The sequence below is a fragment of the Anolis sagrei genome, chromosome Y, assembly GCF_037176765.1.
Source record: "Anolis sagrei isolate rAnoSag1 chromosome Y, rAnoSag1.mat, whole genome shotgun sequence".
NCBI lineage: Eukaryota > Metazoa > Chordata > Lepidosauria > Squamata > Dactyloidae > Anolis > Anolis sagrei.
The window spans coordinates 84,089,038-84,109,171 of NC_090035.1; the positions used below are offsets into that span (position 1 = coordinate 84,089,038).

General features: G+C 51.6%; 1 protein-coding gene across 3 annotated transcripts in view; it reads right to left on the reverse strand.

Annotated features, from left to right (window-relative positions):
- POU2F2 (POU class 2 homeobox 2) overlaps nucleotides 1–20,134 on the reverse strand; it is a 92,072-nt gene that overhangs the window by 42,147 nt on the left and 29,791 nt on the right. Inside the window, exon 2 of one of the 3 annotated variants that reach the window (XM_067461480.1) lies at nucleotides 17,215–17,267. In XM_067461480.1, the coding sequence (XP_067317581.1) occupies nucleotides 17,215–17,245 (31 nt within the window). In that variant the 5' untranslated portion in view covers nucleotides 17,246–17,267. Of the gene's footprint in view, nucleotides 1–8,191; nucleotides 8,608–17,214; nucleotides 17,268–20,134 lie in introns of those variants that run through there. The other 2 variants (XM_067461483.1, XM_067461482.1) reach the window with 2 other exon arrangements.

Consider the following 20,134-nt stretch of genomic DNA (forward strand, 5'->3'; position numbering starts at 1 on the left):
CAAACAAGTAGAGTAGAGGAATAAGGTTGGCAACAACAACAACAACAACAATGGAAGGTGGGCTTCTAGCAAAATGACCAAAGACCATGTTATCAACCGCTCAAATTCCCAATAACATGAACACACTGCAGTGTCCCCAGCACCACAATCCTCATGCAGACCCCACAGAGAAACCCATCATGCTACTGCTGATGCTGTTGTTGTTTATTTTGCACCATAAAACACAGATGGCCAAATGTGGCTGGTCAGGGTCTGTACACAGGGCAGCAACCTGTAGATACCAAGAACTCACTCTCTGCCATCCATGCCAATGACCAACTACCATGAATCCTATTGTGCTACAGCCAGCTCCCATTTTCTACAGAACATGTCACAAGAAGGGTGCATTCACTCGGCCTTTTCATATGCCGACTGTGTGCACAGGTACGGGTTGCAAAGACCCTGTGTGCCGAAAGCAATGAGCCAGCTGCATACGGTGTTCACCACCTGCTTGCAGAGCTACATGGAAACCCACACACCTCACCACACAACATGCACTGGCAGCCTGTGCCCGTGACAGATGACTCACATGCAACTCACATGAGCCACACACACCAACATACACAAGACACAGTTGCCAAAAGTCCTATTCTCCTTGCCCATGCTTATCCATAAGTATATCAGCTCGGATTTCCAAAGCCTCCTTATTCAGGCATGGGCAAACTTCAGCCCTCCAGGAGTTTTGGACTTCAACTCCCACAATTCCTAACAGCCAGTAGGAATGTGGGAGTTGAAGTCCAAAACACTGGGAAGAGGGCCCAAGTTTGCCCATGCCTAATATAAACCCACACAACATGAAGCATAGCTTTTTCTGTACATTTCTCCTCATAGGCCCAACCTATTTGAGAGGAGAATGGCAGCATCCAGTACCTTGGACAGCTCCTTCGAAATCCCCATGAAAATCCAAATGTGTTCCAGTGTCCCTCTGCCTTGGACACTGCCTTCAGCCACCATCTCCCCCTGTTTCCCTCCTCTGCCGCCTGAGGCAGCCGCTTCACCTTACTCATTACCAGGCCTTCCTGCCTTGCGTCTGGGGCTAATTCTGGGACATTTCTCTTCATATGCCCTTGGAAGACCGACAGGCAGGGTTGTTTCGTTTCCTGACCGCCTGCCTCCATTATCTGGAGCCAAGAAGCAAGGGCTGAAGCCACCCAGTGGGTCCGGGGCCATCGGGGACATGCCTGCGGCCACGGCTCATCCACCATGCTCTCCTCCTCCTCCTCCGTGGGCTGTCCTCCACGCCATGCTCCCCATTAATACACAGGCCGGCCTCCTGACAGCTCTCATGGCCACTGTTCACATTAGTGCAGCAGCCATTTTATTACCTTCGCTATCAGAACTCACCGGCCCTGAGTCCAGCCTGAAGAAGAACAGAAGGAAGGAAGAGGGAAAGGGGGACCCATTGAAGAAGAAGAAGAACTTTATTTTTCTACCCTGACTTCATCTCCCCAAGGGGAATCGGGGCAGCTTACATGGGGCCAAGCCCATTGGAAATGTGAAGACACCCCCAATCTTGCAGAGGAAGAACAGAGCAGCAAGGAAGATGGAGGCCAGATGGAGGAATTGGCGGCGAGATGTCGTGGGAAAGAGGGGTGGTCAGCAAAGAGGGTCATGGCTTTGGGAGGTTCAAAATAGAGGGTGACATGGATGCGTAGGCATGCACAGGGAGCAAACCCATGCAGTCACAGCACTACACATGGTTGCTCAGGTTTGACCCATCAGCACTGAAGCAGGGATGTGTAAGCAAAGGGGACACCTTGCTTGGCCATCTTGGAGACTCTCCTCGGGCATTTTGGCCAAAAGGCTTGGTCTGAGGGAGGAACAACAGGAGGAAAGCTTCCTTCCAAGAGCCACAGAAGAAGAATGGTTGGAGCTGAGGGGGTCACAACAGAGCTGGAGGGGAGCAATGGTTGGGCTACAAGTCCAGGAGTTGCAAGTGGCTGGCAGGGCTGGAGGCACAAACAGGTTGTGGGGAGAGCATCTCTGCGGGGAAGAGAAGTGCCACTTCCCCGGCCACACTGGCCAGGATCCGGGAAACTGAGCCTGTTCCTGCATGTGTGTGTGGCCACTTCAAGGCAAATCTTCCTCATCCAGGGACCAGAGAGAGGGTTGGAGGAAGGCAGTGAAGGCAATGGAGGGAGGGAAGGAGGAAAGGCCTCTCTCTCTCTCTCTGTGCAAGACACGGCTCAACCCCCTGCCCTTCTCATCCCCCTACCCTTCCTAGACACAGGCTCCAGCACTGAGCCTCCCCCCCCCCCGCTTGCCAATGGCCAGTCCCTTGGGAGGCCTGCCCCCCTTCTCTCCCCCCTCCAGCCCCCCCATCCGCTGACCCCGGCGCGTGGCTCTGCCCGGAGGCTCGGCTGGAACAAAGGGCCCAGAGCTCGGCCAATCAGGGTGTGCGGCTCTCCTGCCGCTGACCTTTTTATGATTATTATTTAAGGGAAAAAGCAGAGGCTGTGAGGAGAGGGGAGGGGGAGGGAGGGAGGGAGGAGGAAAGGAGCGCTGCAGCGGCCTGCCTGCCTTCCTTCCATCCTTCCTTCTCACAGCCCTCCATGGAAATGCCCCACATCTTCTCCTCACACAATCCCCAGCCTAGGTCTTGTTCCAGAGAGTCTGGGCCACTTCACCCACACACACCAAAGGCACCACCCCTAGGAGCCATCTTGCCTCCACCCCAAACACATGCCAAAGGCACTCAGGGAAGTGTGGAAAGGGCATATGCATCCTTCACTTCGCCCTCACCAAGGCTCTCCATGCACGGCCAGAGGGAGTGGGCCTTCAAACCCCCAACCCAGGTATACAATCACTATTTGCCCAAATTACCAACCATTTCAGGGAAAACTCCCCTCACCCCACCCAGCATGAATGGGAGACAAACCAGGGGCATTTCATAAGGTTGCCTTGGCAAGAGCCAGGCCCTCCTTCCTTGGCCTCTATGTTGGTTCTGACCAGTTGGAATGGCTGGTCCTCATGCGTCTCTTCAGATTGTGCCTTTGGAGGCCTGGCGATTGTGGCCTTTGGGGTTGGGCGGACATTCTTCCATGCACACCTTCTTGCACACAAGGACCTGTACATACAGCATGAAGTTGTGTGCCATGAATCAGGAGCACTTGTTACACATGGCTGCAAAAGAAGTGTGGGCACCCAAGAGCCCAGAGAGTCCAGAGCTATGTCCCAAACTGACCTGGCCAACCTTCTGGGCCAAGTGAAAGACAAGAGTTGCCACCCAAGAGGCACCAATCGGAGCAAAGCTTCAGACCAATGCTGATCAAACCACTTGCCAGCCAAGAAGCACGACCTCCTGCTCTGAGCCACTTCTGATTTGGCTCCACACACATCCTGTTGGAGAATTAACAACCTTGCATGCTAATAATAATAATAATAACAATAACTTTATTTTTATACCCTGCCTCCATCTCCCCAAAGGGACTTGAGGTGGCTTGAAAAGGGACAAGCCCACAAAACACACATTAATAATAATAATAATAATGATAATGATAATAATAATAATAATAATAACACTATTTGTACCCCGCTACCATCTCCCCAAGGGACTCGGTGCGGCTTACATGAGGCGGAGCCCAAACACAACAATACAAGCAATAACAACAACAATACAAGCAATTAAAAAACATAGACAATAAAATACACAACATTATCAATAAGAGAACACATAATTAAAAACAGTGGGAAGGCCAAATGTAGAGTTAAAGTTGGAAATAACGCTGGGACATGGATGACAGGTGATACTGGTGCTTGTGGAAGGGCATATGAGCAGACTTAAAGAAATGTAAAGTGCTTTGGAGGACAAAGTGCTATGGGATCATTATTCCAGGAAGGCACACTGGAACAGCCATGTCTTCAAGCTCCTCCTGAAGACTGCCAGAGTTGGGGCCTGTCTGATGTCTTTAGGGAGTGAGTTCCAGAGTCAAGGGGCCACCACCAAAAAGGCCCTCTCTCTCGTCCCCACCAATCGGGCCTGCGATGCTGGTGGGATCGAGAGCAGGGCCTCTCCGAATAATCGAAAGGATCGTGTGGGCTCGTATATGGAGATGCGGTCATGTAGGTAGGTGGGTCCCAAACCGTTCACAGCACAATAAAATAAAGTCAAGAAAGAACACATCAAGGTAAAAACCTATCACAGTAAGAGAGTTTCCTCCTGCCCTAAGCATAAATTAACTCCATTACCCTAACCAAACTTGCAACGCATCCAAGGTGTCTCCAGGCCTGAGAGACACCAGCCAAGGCTTCAGTGGCTTCATGGAAACGGTGGCATGAGTCAACCATCCCTGGCACAGCTTGGCATCAGCCTTTGTCCAGCTGCTTTCAGGTATAGATGGTACATCGAAAACAGAAATGAAAGGAAACTCTGCATTGAAGCTTTAGTTAACGCAAAGTGCTGTGCTGGAACAGAATGGATTTCATTCCCAAACCAGTCCCATCGGCTCCCTCTTCCTCCTCCCTTTGGGGAAGGTTGTCCTTCAACTCCAGAAAGGTTTCCTACTCATGGAGCAGGGCTTAGTTTGCTATTAGCAGGCGCATGGCTTGCCACTGTCAAGAGGGGACAGGGGAATTCAAGACATAACTTGGGCTCAGATTTTTTGACAGGTGCCTGCTTTGATTTTAATCAGCCCTCAAAGCAAACGAAACCGGCTTCCAGCAACCAAAGCCACGTCCTCACCCAAATCAAAGGAGGGCAGAGCTTCTCGGTGGGGATGAGTCTCCACAGCCCCAGAAAGAAGGGATGCGCACAGAAACTTAGGCCTCTGGGAGTCACACTTTGGGGCCACCGAGTCATACACACAAAGGCTGCTCTCTCCCCTTTGAACAAGACTTGGGTCGAATCCCAAACCTTGCTCTCTTACTTTGCCGTGAAAACCAGTTCAATACAGGCACCACTTGCATATTTTCAGATCTCTTTAAGCTTCAAATCACATCATGTAAAAAGCAGACACAACACATTGACGGCGTCTTCATAACTGGCCTGTCAGTCTCAACATTATTACCTAGAATGTCTGAATGGAAGGCAGAGCCAGGGTGCCATGGAGGATAATAATAATGATAATAATAATAATAATAATAATAATAATAATAAACCTTTATTTGTACTCTGCTACCATCTCCCGAAGGACTTGGTGCGGCTTACAAGAGGCCGAGCCCAATTACAACAATAAAACAACAACAACAATACAGCAAATTAAAATCAAAAACAAGGCAATAACATTAAACACACAATGACACAATTAAAATCTATGGCAGGGCCAAATGTAATAATTAAACTTAAAAATTAAAAAGTGCTGGGCATGATCAGGTGAAAAGGGTTTTGGAGAGGGATGGGTATGCAGGTATCCCAAATCTCTGATAAAGTGCGTTGGGCACATAATGCTTAGAGTTTCCTTATTCTGGGAAGGCACACTGGAACAACCCCGTTTTCAAGCTCCTCCTAAAAATTGCCAGCAATGGGGCTTGCCTGATGTCCTTAGGGAGAGAGTTCCAGAGTCGAGGGGCCACCACCGAGAAAGCCCTATACCTCATCCCCACCAATCGCGCTTACGATGCGGGTGGGATCGTGAGTAGGGACTCTCCGGATGAATGAAGAGATCGTGTGGGTTCGTACACAGTATTCAGGATGCTGAATAGGGTTGCTACGAAGGAGTTGAGGCCTTGTTTTGATGCCACTCTGAAAAGCGGTCTAAATCCAATGCGTTCAACACTCAGGCTGTAAGGCGCATAAAGGCAAGAAATAACAGGAGCAAACACACCTTGCAACACACGAAGGACAAGATGCCGGGAAGCCAAACCCACAAAATGCCAGTTCGGCCCTAAAACTGCCCACGTGAGCATGAAAATGGGAATGCTTGCCTCTTGGAACTAGCTTCTTCTCTCTTTCATACAACAGTGGAGCATTTGGTGCCAACGGGACATGCGGAGAGGCAGCCCACAACTTTTTGTGCACCTGCACACACAGATTGGCTTTGTGAACATGGTTCATGTCCACACGTACACTCATGCGCACACATATGTCTGCACAGACTGAGGGCCTTCTTTGGCCAGGGAAGGAAAGCGAAAGAGGGGGAAAGAAAGAAAGAGGGAGAGAGAGAGAGAGAAGGGGGAGGGGGAGGCTATGCGGGGGCGGAGGTGGGGGCAGTTACTACAGCCAGGAAAATCGATTTCTGCCTCTGAACAAGCTTCGCTTCCCAGATCTCCGGGTTCATTAGCACGGACCGGGCTTGACACCAATACAATTTCCACACCGCGCGCAGCAGAGGCAGAGGCTGCAGCAGAGAGGGGGGGGGGAGGGGGGCAGGGAGGAGGAGGAGGAGGAGAAGAGGGGCTGCTTTGGCCAGGCCACATCTCCCCACACACCACGGCCACACTCTGCCTCTTCCCTCTTCTCTCCTCTTCCGTGTGGGGTCACCATCCCAGCCCTGCCAAAGCTTCCTCTCTTGGGCCACTCCACCCTGGGTAACCTCCAGAAGGCTTGAGGCCTGAGAGGGAAGGAAGAGGAAGAGGAAGAGGGAGAGCCCTTGCCAGGCAAGCAGGCAGGCTGGTCTCTTCCTCTGGAGCCAGAGGCCTAGGCCTCCTCGTTTTAGGAGACAGGGGAGCATCCCCCCCTTCACCCCAAGGTCACTCCGGATGGCCTTTTGTGCCCTGAAACACCCCCCTTTGCTTCCCTCCCCCTCACAGGCCCATCCTCTCCCATGAAGGAGCCCAGGCCCGGGTTCTCCAGAGTTCAAGGGCGACATCCAACCCTGCCGAGGGGTGAAGGTGGGGTCACGCCTGGCCTGGCTGGGAGGAAAAAAACACAGAGCTGCTCGGGCAGGGAATCAACTGGAGGGTCAAGAGAGTGACAGAGCCAGGAAGCGGGGCACTGTCTTTTTTTTGGGGGGGGGGGGGGTCTGGATGGAAGGAAGGGGCTCTTTCACAACTGCTGGAGGGGGCTCAAGGAGGGCCTGCGCCTCCTGCTTTGCCCTTCTAGTCAGAAGGAAAGGGGGGGTCCCCAGCTTTGTCATTGGGGGGGGGGGGTGTCCCAGTCTAGTCTGGCAGGTGCCTGCCTGTGTGTGTGTGTCCCCCTCACTGCCACTGCGGGGCCCACAAGCTGGGGGGGGGGGGCTGGATGGATAGATGGAAGGGGCTCTGTCACAACTGCCTCCTGCTTTGCCCTTCTAGTCAGAGGGAAAGTGGGGGGGGGGATCCCCAGCTTTGTCATTTGGCCTGTGCCTCCTGCTTTGCCCTTCTAGTCAGTGGGGCACAAGCTGTTGGGGGGGGGGGGGTCTGTATGGATAGATGGAAGGGGCTCTGTCACAACTGTCAGAGGGAAAGGGGGGGTCCCCAGCTTTGTCATGGGGGGTGTCCCAGTCTAGTCTGGAAAGTGCCTGCCTGTGTGTGTGTCCCCCTCACTGCCACTGCAGGGCCCACAGAGCCAGGAAGTGGGGCATAAGCTGTTGGGGGGGGGGGGGTCTGGATGGATAGATGGAAGGGGCTCTGTCACAACTGTCAGAGGGAAAGGGGGGGGGGGTCCCCAGCTTTGTCATTTGGCCTGTGCCTTCTGCTTTGCCCTTCTAGTCAGAGGGAAAGGTTCCCAGCTTTGTCATTGGGGGGGGGGGGTGTCCCAGTCTAGTCTGGCAGGTGCCTACGTCTGTGTGTGTGCCTGTGTGTGTGTGTGTGTGTGTCCCTCACTGCCAGACCCTTCTTGCCGGGTCTGCTTGGAGTCTCCTTGTGGGTATCAACACATGAGAACAACAACAAGACCCCCACAACCTGGAGTGCTGGAGGGGGGGGCAGCCCTGGGCCATGCTGGGGGGGGGGGGTTCAGGAAAGTAAAGTTGGGGTCCTCCTCCTCTCTCTCTCTTTCTCCCCCCCCCCCCCCACCCATCGGGCCCCTCTTTTCCACTTTGGCTCCTTCTTTCCTTCCTTCTTTCCTTCCTTCTTTGCTTCTTTCCCGCCCCCCGCCCACCCTCGCCCGCCCGCCCGCCCGCCTATCGACCGCAGGAAGCCGGCGCCGGAGGTTCGATACGGAGCAGTGACACTCCGGATCAATACCGCATGAATAAAAAGCCCGCGCGCCCGGCCCGCCGCTCCCTTTCTCTCTTCTTCCTCCCTTTCTTCCCGGCTCGCTCTTCTCCCTTCTCCCCTTCCAGGCCTCTCTTACCGGGAGCCGAGCGGAGGGCCAGCGGGGGCTTGAGGCGCCATCCCTCGCTGTTCTCGGCGGAGGAGGAGGCGGAGGCAGAGGCAACGGGAGACCTTCGGAAGACCAGCGGCACCGGCAGCGGGATGAACATGGCGCGGGACGCGGCGGGGGGCGCATCCCCCCCAGCCCCGCCGGATCCCCGGGAAGGAGGAGGAGAAGAAGCAGGAAGGAAGGAAGGAAGCGAGGGAGGGAGGGAGGAAGGGGCCTTGGAGGCTTTAGGGGGGGACAGGCGGCCGGGAGGGTCTCTCCTCCTCCTTCCTCCCTCCTTCCCTCCCTCTCTCTCTCTCTCTTTCTCCCGGGGAGTGGGTCCTCCGCCGGCCTCCTTCCTCCTTTCCTTCCTTCCCTCTTTCCTTTGCCCGCTGGAGCCGGACGGGCCAGAAAACAGAGAGGGAGGGAGGGAGGGAGGGAGGGAGGGCCAAGGCAGGTGGACACGGGGCGGGCGAGCGGGCGAGGGGGGGGGGCTGTGAGTGTGCGTGCGCGCGCGCCTGCCCCCTCCCTTCCCTTGGCTTCCCTTGGCTTCCCTTTCCCCGATTCCTTCCTTCCTTCCTTCCTTCCTTCCTTCCTTCCTTCCTTCTTTCTTTCTTCCTCCTCCCTCCCTCCCTCCCTCCCTCCCTCCCCCTTCCTTCCTCCTCTCTCCTTCCTTCCTTCCTTCCTTCCCTCCCTCCTTCTTTCTTTCTTTATTCCTCCTCCCTCCCTCCCTCCCTCCCCCCTTCCTTCTTTCCTTCCTTCCTCCTCCCTCCCTCCCTCCTTCCTTCCTTCTTTCTTCCTTCCTCCTCTCTCCTTCCTTCCTTCCTTCCTTCCTTCTTTCTTCCTCCCTCCTCCCTCCCTCCTTCCTTCCTTCCCGCCCCCCTCGCTCTCCTTCCCTCGTCCCCCACTTTTATTGTCTCTCTCTCTCTCTCCTTTGACAGATGACATCCCAGGCAGGGCCCGTCCCTCGCGAGACCCCCGCGAATGGGGAGGGGAGGGGGCAGCCAGGGGGAAGAGAGAGAGACTCCCAGACAAAAGGAGCACATTGGGACGGGGGGCAAAAGCCTAGGAAAAGACCCCAACTCGGGGCGCACCCTGGCATCGCCACCACAAACCAACAAACCAACAAGCAATGAGGAAACAAGGAGCCCCCCACGGGGAGGAGGGGTTAGATGCAGCTCCATCCTGTCTCCCCCCTCCCTACTGAGGACCCGGTTCTTGCTCCTACAGCATACCCTCCCCCACGGCCTTCTTCCATGCGCGGCGCCGCCCCCGCCTCCTTGCCGCCCGAGGCCGGCCTTGGCCCGCAAAGCGCCCTGCCGCGCATTCTTCTTCTTCTTCTTCTTCCTCTTCCTCCTCCTGTTCCTGCTCGGGCTCCTTCCTTCCTGGGGGAGAGCGGGCCAAGCCCTGCTCCGCCGCCTTGCAAACCTCCAACCCCCATCCCACCCCAACCTGCCCGCCTTTCCTTGCATTGCCCCCCAATCTGGGAGGCACCCGGGGAAGCCCCCTTGGTAGAAAAGGGGCTGGGGGAGGGGCACAGGGGTGAAAGGGCGTGCGGGGGGTGGGGGGTGGGAGGCAGAGGGGGGCGCTGCACACATTGGGTTGGGGCCAAACATGACCTGCTGTTATAGACCTGACTCATTTCCTCCTTTTCTCCAGGTGTTTATAAGAAGATGAAATCCATCACACACTCACCCAGCTTCACCCCCTCCCCACAAGACCCTCCCAACACAAGAGGGGGGCAAGAAGACAGACAGAGAGACAGACAGCCGTGGGACCCAGAGAGACCCCAGGAACAGAGTCCTCAAGAAGACCCCACCACTGGGTGGGCCGCTTCAGCCAGGAACGGCCCTTCCTTCCTTCCTTCCTTCCTTCCTTCCTTCCTTCTTTCTTTCTTTCTTTCCTTCCTTCCTTCCTGCCCTTCCCTGCCTGCCTGCCCTGCCCTGCCCTGCCCTGCCCTGCCCCTTCCTTCCTTCCTTCCTTCCTTCCTTCCTTCCTTCCTTCCTTCCTTCTTTCTTTCTTTCTTTCCTTCCTTCCTGACCTTCCCTGCCCTGCCCTGCCCTGCCCCTTCCTTCCTTCCTTCCTTCCTTCCTTCTTTCTTTCCTTCCTTCCTTCCTTCCTTCCTTCCTTCCTTCCTTCCTTCCTTCCTGCCCTTCCCTGCCTGCCTGCCCTGCCCTGCCCTGCCCTGCCCTGCCCCTTCCTTCCTTCCTTCCTTCCTTCCTTCCTTCCTTCCTTCCTTCCTTCTTTCTTTCTTTCTTTCCTTCCTTCCTGCCCTTCCCTGCCTGCCTGCCTGCCCTGCCCCTTCCTTCCTTCCTTCCTTCCTTCCTTCCTTCCTTCCTTCCTTCCTTCTTTCTTTCCTTCCTTCCTTCCTGCCCTTCCCTGCCTGCCTGCCCTGCCCTGCCCCTTCCTTCCTTCCTTCCTTCCTTCCTTCCTGCCCGCCTGCCCTTCCTTCCTTCCTTCCTTCCTTCCTTCCTTCCTTCCTTCCTTCCTTCCTTCCCTGCTTTCCAGCCTCACAAAGCCCCCTGCTAAGGGGGCACTTGGGGAAACAGGTGGGGGGGGGGGGTGCCTGGCACAGGCTTCGTCTTCTTCTTCCAGCCCAGCTCTGCCAAAGGCCCGGGGCAGCCTTGGGCCTTTCCTTTCAGGCAGAGAGAGAGGAGTGGCGGCTTCCTTGCTTTGGCCTTCCTTCCACTGGTGATTTGGGAGGGTGCCTTCCTTTGGGGAGCAAATGTCCTTCCCTTTCTCCCTTGGGACACTCCCTCTGGTTCTGCCAGGCCCTTCAGCTTGGTTGGGATCCTGGCCTCAGCTTCTCTATTCTAGAGAGAGACCTGGCCTCATTTTCACTATTCTAGAGACAGACCACCAGATAGATAGATAGATAAACAGACAGGTAAATAGATAGGTGGCTCTACCTGCGTGACCCCATCTGTGTACAAACCCACACGATCTCTTCGTTCATCTAGAGAGGCCCTGCTCACGATCCCACCTCCATCGCAAGCATGATTGGTGGGGATGAGGGAGAGGGCCTTCTTGGTGGTGGCCCCTCGACTCTGGAACTTGCTCCCCAAGGACATTAGGCATGCCCCAACTCTGGCAGTCTTTAAGAGGAGCCTGAAAACGTGGTTGTTCCAGTGTGCCTTCCCAGAATAAGGAACCATAAGCAACATGTCCCTCATCGCACTTTACTAATGATCTAGGATTATCTGCTCACTCCATTTCTCTCCAAATACCTATCCTAGTTATATGACACCTTGTCATGCCAGTATTTTAAAATTTTTAATTATTACCTTTGGCCCTGCCATAGGTTTTTAATGCGTCGTGGTGTTACTGTTATTGTTTATTGCTTTGCTTATGAATTTATTTATTGTCTGTATTGTGTTGTTTTATTGATGTATTTGGGCTCGGCCTCTTGTAAGCCGCACCAAGTCCTCCGGGAGATGGTAGCGGGGTATAAATAAAGGTATTACTATTACTATTATTATTATTATTATTAATCCAGGCTTTATGCTGCAATTTGGAGCCACCTGGGTGCAGAGAGGCATCCATGCAAATTGTGAGCATATCAATGTATTGTCGAAGGCTTTCATGGCTGGAATCGCTGGGTTGTTGTAGGTTCTTCGGTGAGCATGGCTGTCAGAGCCAGCCATGCTTATGGGCACAAAGCATGCTCAGCTGTATCCTGTGTGTGTGGACGGGTGTGTGTTAGCAAAAGGGGTCCTTTCCATTCTGCACTAAGCAGGAGCAGTTCTGGTTGGCCGTGACTCACTGGCCCTGCCAATGCTCTTCCTAATCCAGGGTCAGGAAATACACACATGGGCTGGCAGTGCGGGGACTGGCATGCAGCCGAACCCACTAGCCATGAAGGATCCTGGTGCCCTCCTGCAAGCAAAACTTGCACCAAAAAGAGAGCCCCCAGTTGTTCTTCTGGCTTTCCTGTGATGGATTGGGCACTGGGCCCTCGGCATTGTGTGCGCTTGAATTAATCAAGCTGGCACGATTGATCAACTCAGGTGCATGAAGGGATCATGACTAAACATACCTATTCAGACCCTTTTGGCATCGGACTATGGGAGCTGAAATAGATCTCGGCCATTGGTATGGCATATCCCTAAGAAGGCGCGCTTGTTGCCTGTTGCGCACACACTGCACTTAGCAGCCTTGTCTTTTGTATGCATCGAGGTCCTTCCTCTCTTCCTCAAGAAGGCCCAAGCCGAGCCTTTCTCTCCCCCCGCCCCTCCCACGTTGGTTCATCAGGAAAAGGAGGATAATTACGAGCACCTTTCCTCCTGGACAGCCCGGCACTTACGTTTCAGCCTGGGCCTACTTTCAAAGAACTACAAGGGTCTAAAGGACTACATCCCGGCGCGGAAAATCAATACCACAGCAACGAGGATTTGAGAGAAGGAGAAAACGAAGGGAGAAAAGATCTCGCTGTGTGGCTAATGGACTGTCTGGGAAATTGCTCCCAAAATCCAGAATTCATATTCTTGTTCCATTTTTTCCCCATTCAAACCTAATTAAAATATTGTCAGATCTTGCTGTTGTTGTTTTTTAAAAAACAAGACCATTAATTTGGAAGAAAAAGAAGGAAAATCTGGAATATAGTTTAAAGGCAACGATAATGTATTTTTTTCTTACAGAAAAAGGAGTCGTTCTTCTCCTCCAGAAAATAAAATAAATTTTAAAGGGGGTGGGACTCAAAGACCAGGGAGAGGAGAATGGGAAATGGACCTTCCTTTGTTGTTAGCCAACCCTCGCTGGGGCGTCATTGTGATGCTTTGCCCTTTATCTGCTTTGTGGGTGAAGGCAGGAAGGTGCCCAGAAAGCGCCTCGCCTGAGATTCCCTACTTCCTAGAAGGAAGGAAGGAAGGTGGGGAAGTGGGAATATTTTGCAAGGAGATGGTGCAGTGGGAGAAGAGCAAAGATGGAGGTGAGGGAGGGATGCATTGGAGACGAGGAGGAAGAGGAGGAGGAGGAGGCGGCATTTGGGGTAAGCAGCAGCATCAGCATCAGAGCCACAAGGCTTGAGCATCAGACCATGACTTTGAGGCCAGGGTTCAAATCCCTGCTCAGCTATGGAAACCCACTGGGTGGACTTGGGCAAGCCGCACTCTCTCAGCCTTACAGGAAAGGCAAAGACCTCTCCACTCCGGCCAACGGTTGCCAAGAAAACCCTGCAATGGGCCCACCACTGGGTCACTATTAATTCAAAATTATTTGAAGGTGCACAACAACAATATCAATAGGGAGCAGTCATCTGTGTTTTTGGCAAGGACATCCTTCTTGATCTCCCCACAATTTTCCTCACGTGGGACCAACAATTGACAGGGAGAAGGTTTGGTGTGCAGAGGAATTCCTTTGTGGTCATTTGTGTCTTTTGACGTAAATGAAGACTGCACTGTTTGTCGCCACACACACAAAACGCTCCACAGAATAAAGGCCGTGGACTATGATACTGGATTGTGTGATTTTAAATAAGTGGTTTTTAATGTCTGACATGCTTTTAATGATTGTTTTAATGTATATGTTTATTGGATTGATATATGTTCTTATGGCATCAAATCGCTGCCTATATATGTGAGCCACCCTGAATCCCCTACGGGGTCAGAAGGGCAGGGTATAAGTATGGTAAATAAAAATAAATAATGCTGTTCAAGTAAAAAAAAAAAAAGAATCGAGAGACTGTCTTTTGTTACATAGCACGGCAGACTCCATGGGCTGCCCTTAAAAGAATCACAGACATGCTTTCATCGAGCATTTCCAGCCCTGAACTGGAGGCAAAGGCACTCGGAGAACGCATCCTTTTCCCGCCATTCTGAATAGAAACGCAGTCGGTGCAGACATTTCACTCAAATGCGTGAAGGCCTGATCACGATCCCTATGCCCTGAACAACTAGCAGCGGGTCCTATGCTGCAGCGTCTACACGGGAAGATGACAAAGATGGAGATGACTGGTGGTTATTTATTTATCCTTTTTAACGTGTGCTGGCCAGAAGACAAAGAAGAGAAAGGAGTGCTCAAGAGGACAAAGGGCCCGGCTGTAGCAACTCCCACCACGGAAGCAAAGCGTCAAGCCACCGTTCCATTTTGAAAGAGGCTTCCTTCTCTGGCAGGAAAGGTTCCCACTGCAAGTCAGGAAGGGAAACACCGGCCATGTGCAAGAGGCGTCTCCCGCAGGCCTGGCTTTTGATCCTGGGTTTGAGCTCTTTCCCTTCCAGGCTGATAACCCTGCAGTCCCTAACATCCGAACCTATCATTTGTCATCTACTAGGCAGAGAGCCTTTTCGATCGTAGCCCCTTATTTATGGAATGCCTTGCCGGTCGAAACTCGAACCATCCGAGACCTACTTGCTTTTCGGAAAGCCTGTAAAACTTTTCTTTTCCGGCAAGTTTTTGATGGGTGAACAACCGGGCTATGCCTGTTGTCGCTGCCTATTGTTATTGTTATGGTCATTTTTAAAGCTAATTGTATTGTTTTAATCTGTTTCTGTAAACCGCTCCGAGCCAAATTGGGAGTAGTGGTATACAAGTTAAATAAAATAAATAAATAAAATAAAGGTCAAGTACCACAAGTTCCATTATTATTATTATTATTCAGCCCTTTTTCTATTCAAAGCAACACAGCTGAGAATTGCACATTTAGAATCAATTGGGGTAAACTGTGGAGGTGACGCAGACATTTGACCTAAACGAGATCTTGTTAACAGCTTGTTTATTTTAACTCCTTTTATACCGAGGGTTGTATGTTGTATGTATGACTATGTATGACTATGTGTTAATTGTGTTATGTGTTAAATGTTTTGATACGGCCAATAGGCCAATCAATAAAACGTATCTATCTATCAATAAAACATATCTATCTATTATTATTATTATTATTATTATTATTATTATTATTATCACCACCACCTTTGTTGGGACCCACCAAGGCAACATTTTGCAACCCTAGGCATCCAAATCACCAATATTTCCTTCACTGCCTGTACCTAAAACTGCTGCTGATCCCACTTTTGCTGACAAACGTGAAGGTCCCTTGGTTGAACCCAATGCAAACGGCCTGCTTCATTCAGGCCTCACCGTGATGCCCAGGACCCATCTGCACCCATCAGCTTCCACACAAAAGCAAAAGGGTACTAAACAAGGAATGACATGATCCCATACTGAAGGTTCCATCTATTTGTAAAGACCAGGAATTACGCTGCTAGGCCAGATCTCTTTTGCTGGCTTCCCTATCTCTAAATATTTACTCACAACTCACTCCTAAGCCCAGAACACACACCTACCTCCATTAATACATTATAGTCACTTTGGACCAAGCTCGTTTTCTAGCCTTTCTTTCTGACTTCCTTGTCAGGATCCAGGAAGCATGGCTAGGCGAGAAGAAAGCGGATTCTCCCTCTCAGGGGACCGAGAGGCCTTACTTACACTCCCCTCCATCCCAAAGGATGGCGGTTCCCAGGGGAGAAGGAAGGTCTAAAGCCAGGCCCGTCTTGTAATGTAAAATCAGTTGGCTTTTACAGTCTTTGCAGACAGCCGACTCCAAGCACGACTTCTCAAAATCAGTGCACAGTACTTACCTTTCCCTCCTTTTTTGTGGAAACAAAAAGGGAAGGCAGCAGGAGAGGAAAGCTCAGAAGGGTTATGAATGTCTGACAACGACAACATCTGGTCCATCGCATAAAACTCCCTGAATAAAGCAAGGGGACTACAGAACACCAGCCTAACCTGGACAATTAGTTCCTGCGTTGACACTCCTGCACTCTGCAAAATGATCCAGTATTACCTGCATGGGGTTTATCTGCTTCCATATTCCCTCCCTATGAGGAGCATTTATGGTAGAACCATGTAGAGCAGTGTTTCTCAACCTTCCTAATGCCGCGACCCTTCAATACAGTTCCTCATGTTGTTGTGACCCCCAACTATAACATTATTTTAGTTGCTACTTCATAACTGTAATTTTTCTAATGTTATGAATCGTAATGTAAATATCTGATATGCAGGATGTATTTTCATTCACTGGACTAAAATTGGTGGGGTTCGGGGGGGGGGGGGTTGATGTTGTCATTTGAGAGTTTTAGTTGTTGAGATTGATAGTTCACCTACCATCAAAGAACATTCTTATTCCACCAACAATGGAATTGAACCAAACTTGGCACACAGAACTCCCATGATCAACAGAAAATACTGAAAGGGTTTGCTGGGCATTTACCTTAAGTTTGGGAGTTGTAGTTCACCTACATCCAGAGAGCACTATGGACTCAAACAATGATGGATCTGGACCAATTTGGCATGAATACTCAATATGCCCAAATGTGAATACTGATGGAGTTTGGAAAAACTAGAGTTTGACATTTGGGAGTTGTAGTTGCTGGGATTTATAGTTCACCTCCAATCAAAAAGCATTCTGAACCTCACCTACAACAGACTTGGGTAAAACTTCCCACACAGAGCCCCCATGACCAACAGAAAATATTGTGTTTTCTGATGGTCTTTGGTGACCCTTCTTACACCCCCTAGTGACCCCTCCAGGGGTCCTGACCCCCAGGTCGAGAAGCACTGATGTAGAGGGAAAGCACAGCTTTCTGGTGTCAGAGAGGGATGGCTTTCCTCCTCTTCTGCCCCCTCTTAACAACCCAGAAGGACATTTCCTCAAACAAAAAGGTATGTTTGAAACCAGGAGGAGAAGAGGGTGTGTGGTGAATAAGTGGAGGAATGTGGCAGGTGGGGCAAGGGATAACCGGCCAATAGCCACGTAGACATTCCTCTGCTCAAAAACCACCTTTTGGAATACAGGTTTTCTCTACGAAATGAAGCCACTAAACTTTTGGGTGTAAAACCACGTTGCTCTGCCATTATATGCAGCACAACCATGATGGGGAGAGAGAGAGAAGAGGAGGGGGGGGTCTGAATGTTGCAACAGTGGGTCATCTTTCTCCCCACCCTCTTTTCTGATTTTGGTGAGAATCAGCCGGCACCATCCCTCCCCACCAACCTAGAAAGAGATGTGACAAAACACCTACCTTTCAGGCAGAAGTGGCAGCTGTAGTACATTCACTCCAGTCCAGTCCAGAACCTGAAAAGAGAAGAGAACAGAAGGTGCCAGTAAGCTTGGTAGAATATGAAAGGTACCATTTTACTCCCATCTGCAAGAGACAGATATATTCCCCTAAGGGCACTGGTCCCTTCCTTGCCCACCATATGCCATCACAATGGTTTGAAAAGACCCTTGGCAATGCGGGACAGCTGGGTGTGAGGATGCCTTGGTTCTTCTGGGGATAAAGTTGCATCAGTGGCACTGAAGGGAATCGGAACGGGGGCAACAGGAGGACAAGAGGCACATGAGTGCCAAGGCCTTCAAGAATACCAAGTGCCAAGCACAAGGGATGAATGGATGAAAAACGTTGAGGCTATGCCCCATGCAACTGTCTTAGGTCAAAACCTAACATTTCAATGTTAATAATATATTTTAAAAGATGGTCTTCTTTATAAATATCACTCAGTCTAGGTCTGCCACATGTCAAGAGATTATAATATGAACACACAAACCATTATGATGAGGGGAGGGGGGGGGACCTCAATGCCCAAGAGAGACAAACAGACCACCAGCTCCAAATCTTTGTCAGCTACAATCCGGGGCCCGGGGCCCTATTTATTTATTTATTTCACGCATTTCTACCCCGCCCTTCTCAACCCCCGAGGGGGGACTCAGGGTGGCTTACAAAAGGCACAATTCGATGCCAACAATAGACAATAAGATAAAACATGTATCAACAGCAATTATAAAACAATTAAAACAATCAAGTTATACATCACAATCAATAAAACCAATCTAATATTCAATGTTCACCAGCTCAGAATCCGTAGTTCATTCCACATTGTCAAATCCTATCAATTCTAGTCGTCATTGTCCTTTGTCTATCTGCCAGATTGCCCAAAGGCCTGGTCCCATATCCATGTTTTTAGTTTCCTTCTAAAAGAGAGGAGGGATGTCGATGACCTAATTTCCCTGGGAAGTGAATTCCACAGGCGAGGGGCCACCACCGAGAAGGCCCTGTCTCTCGTCCCCACCAATCTCACTTGTGATAGAGGTGGGGCCGAGAGCAGGGCCTCCCCAGAAGATCTTAAACTCCGAGGCGGGACGTAGAAGGAGATGTGTTTGAACAGGTACGCTGACCCTACTTCTAGCAGCCAGCACCACAGGCTCTTGGCACCTTTGCCCTTTTGCATCTCCATGACTAAGGGCGAGCCCCGGTCTTTGCCAAGCCATTAGGCCACCAATGGCAGCTATCTCCTGAACTGGCATCCAAGGCCAGTCCCTCGACCCAAAAGGTCCCTCAATTTTGCAGGAAATAGGGCTGCACTTGATTGCAGCACACATCTTGTAACAAGAAGGACAATATTTCTGTGAATTACCAAGTAGAGAAATGTATAAGGCTACGTAAAGCCTATGTAGAGAAGACAATTATGCTGGGGAAAATAGAAGGAAAAAGGAAGAGGGGCTGACCAAGATGGATGGATGGTATCCTTAAAGTGACTGGATTGACCTTGAAGGAGCTGGGGGTGGTGACGACCGACAGGGAGCTCTGGCGTGGACTGGTCCATGAAGTCACGAAGAGTCGGAAGCGACTGAACGAATGAACAACAAACATAGAAGCTAAATCTCTGTTTCAGTTTTCCAGGGTCGAAAACTGAAGCCAAAACACAGACTTGGGGAAATGGATTTTGACGGTCAACAGTCAACGGGAAGTAGGGGATCACTCCTCTCTAAATTTGTCCCCCCCCCCCCTTCTATACACAGACTTCCAAGGGAAGCATTTCAAAGCATTTATGGAAACAAAATGTGCCGGGGAAACCAGAAGTGAAAGGGGTGGGTGCCTGCCCAGAGGGCTCCGCAGGTGTGCTTGCGGGCCCCGGGGTGGCCCCAAAAGGGCACTGCCCTTCTCCAACTTGACCCATTGCCCCCAAACCCTGGCTCTTCCCTTGCAAGGCTGCCCCAGCCCCAAAGCCCACCGAAACCCCCTCCCCTTTGCTGGAGGCCAGGCCCCTGAGCTTTGCCTGCTTCTCCTGAATTGACACAGCAGCACCCCCCCTACACTCCTCGTCCCGTCCCCCCCCATCCCCCCCCCCACCGGCTTCAGAGCGAACCCACAGTTGTTCCTGCTAATCAGCCGATGTCATCTGCGGAGTGAAGTCTTTGCTTAAAGAGATTTAGGGCAGGAATCAATAGGAAATTTAAAAATCAATGCGGTTAGTATGAGAAAATCAATGGCGTTTAATCGGCCTGCCGATCCCCAGTCACAACAATTAGAAGGCTGGGATGTTCTACATCCCGCTACATGCCATTAGCGTCAATATTTGTGTAAGTGATGGCAGGGGGCAGCGAGGGGGGGGCAGGCGTGGGAGAAAAGGAGGAGGGGGCCCCCACTACCATACGGAAGAAGCCGAAAGGCAGAAAAGCGAGCAAGCAAACCAGCCAGCCTCTGTGCAAGCGAGCACCTGCGTGTGCAAGGGGGGAGCCCCGCATCGGTGGCCCTGGCTTCCCTTTGGGGACGGGGCGCATACACCTGCCCTCCTCATTCTTCTTCCTGGGGGTGCCCGCCCCAATCACTGGGATGTCGCTGTGTGGCCATGTTCTAGCACAGGCCTGGGCCAACTTCGGCCCTCCTTCCTGGTGTTTTGGACGTCAACTCCCAGTAAGCTGTTTCGGTGTCATCTGTCCGCAGATGATGTCCAACTCTGTCACTCCTTCCCACCTGCTACTAAGGAGGCTGTCCAAGTCCTGAACCGGTGCTTGGCCGCTGTGACGGTCTGGATAAGGGAAAACAGATTGAAACTAAATCCAGACAAGACAGAGGTACTCATGGTCAGTCGCAAGGCCGAACAGGGTACGGGGTTACAGCCTGTGTTGGACAGGGTCACACTCTCCCTGAAGGCGCAGGT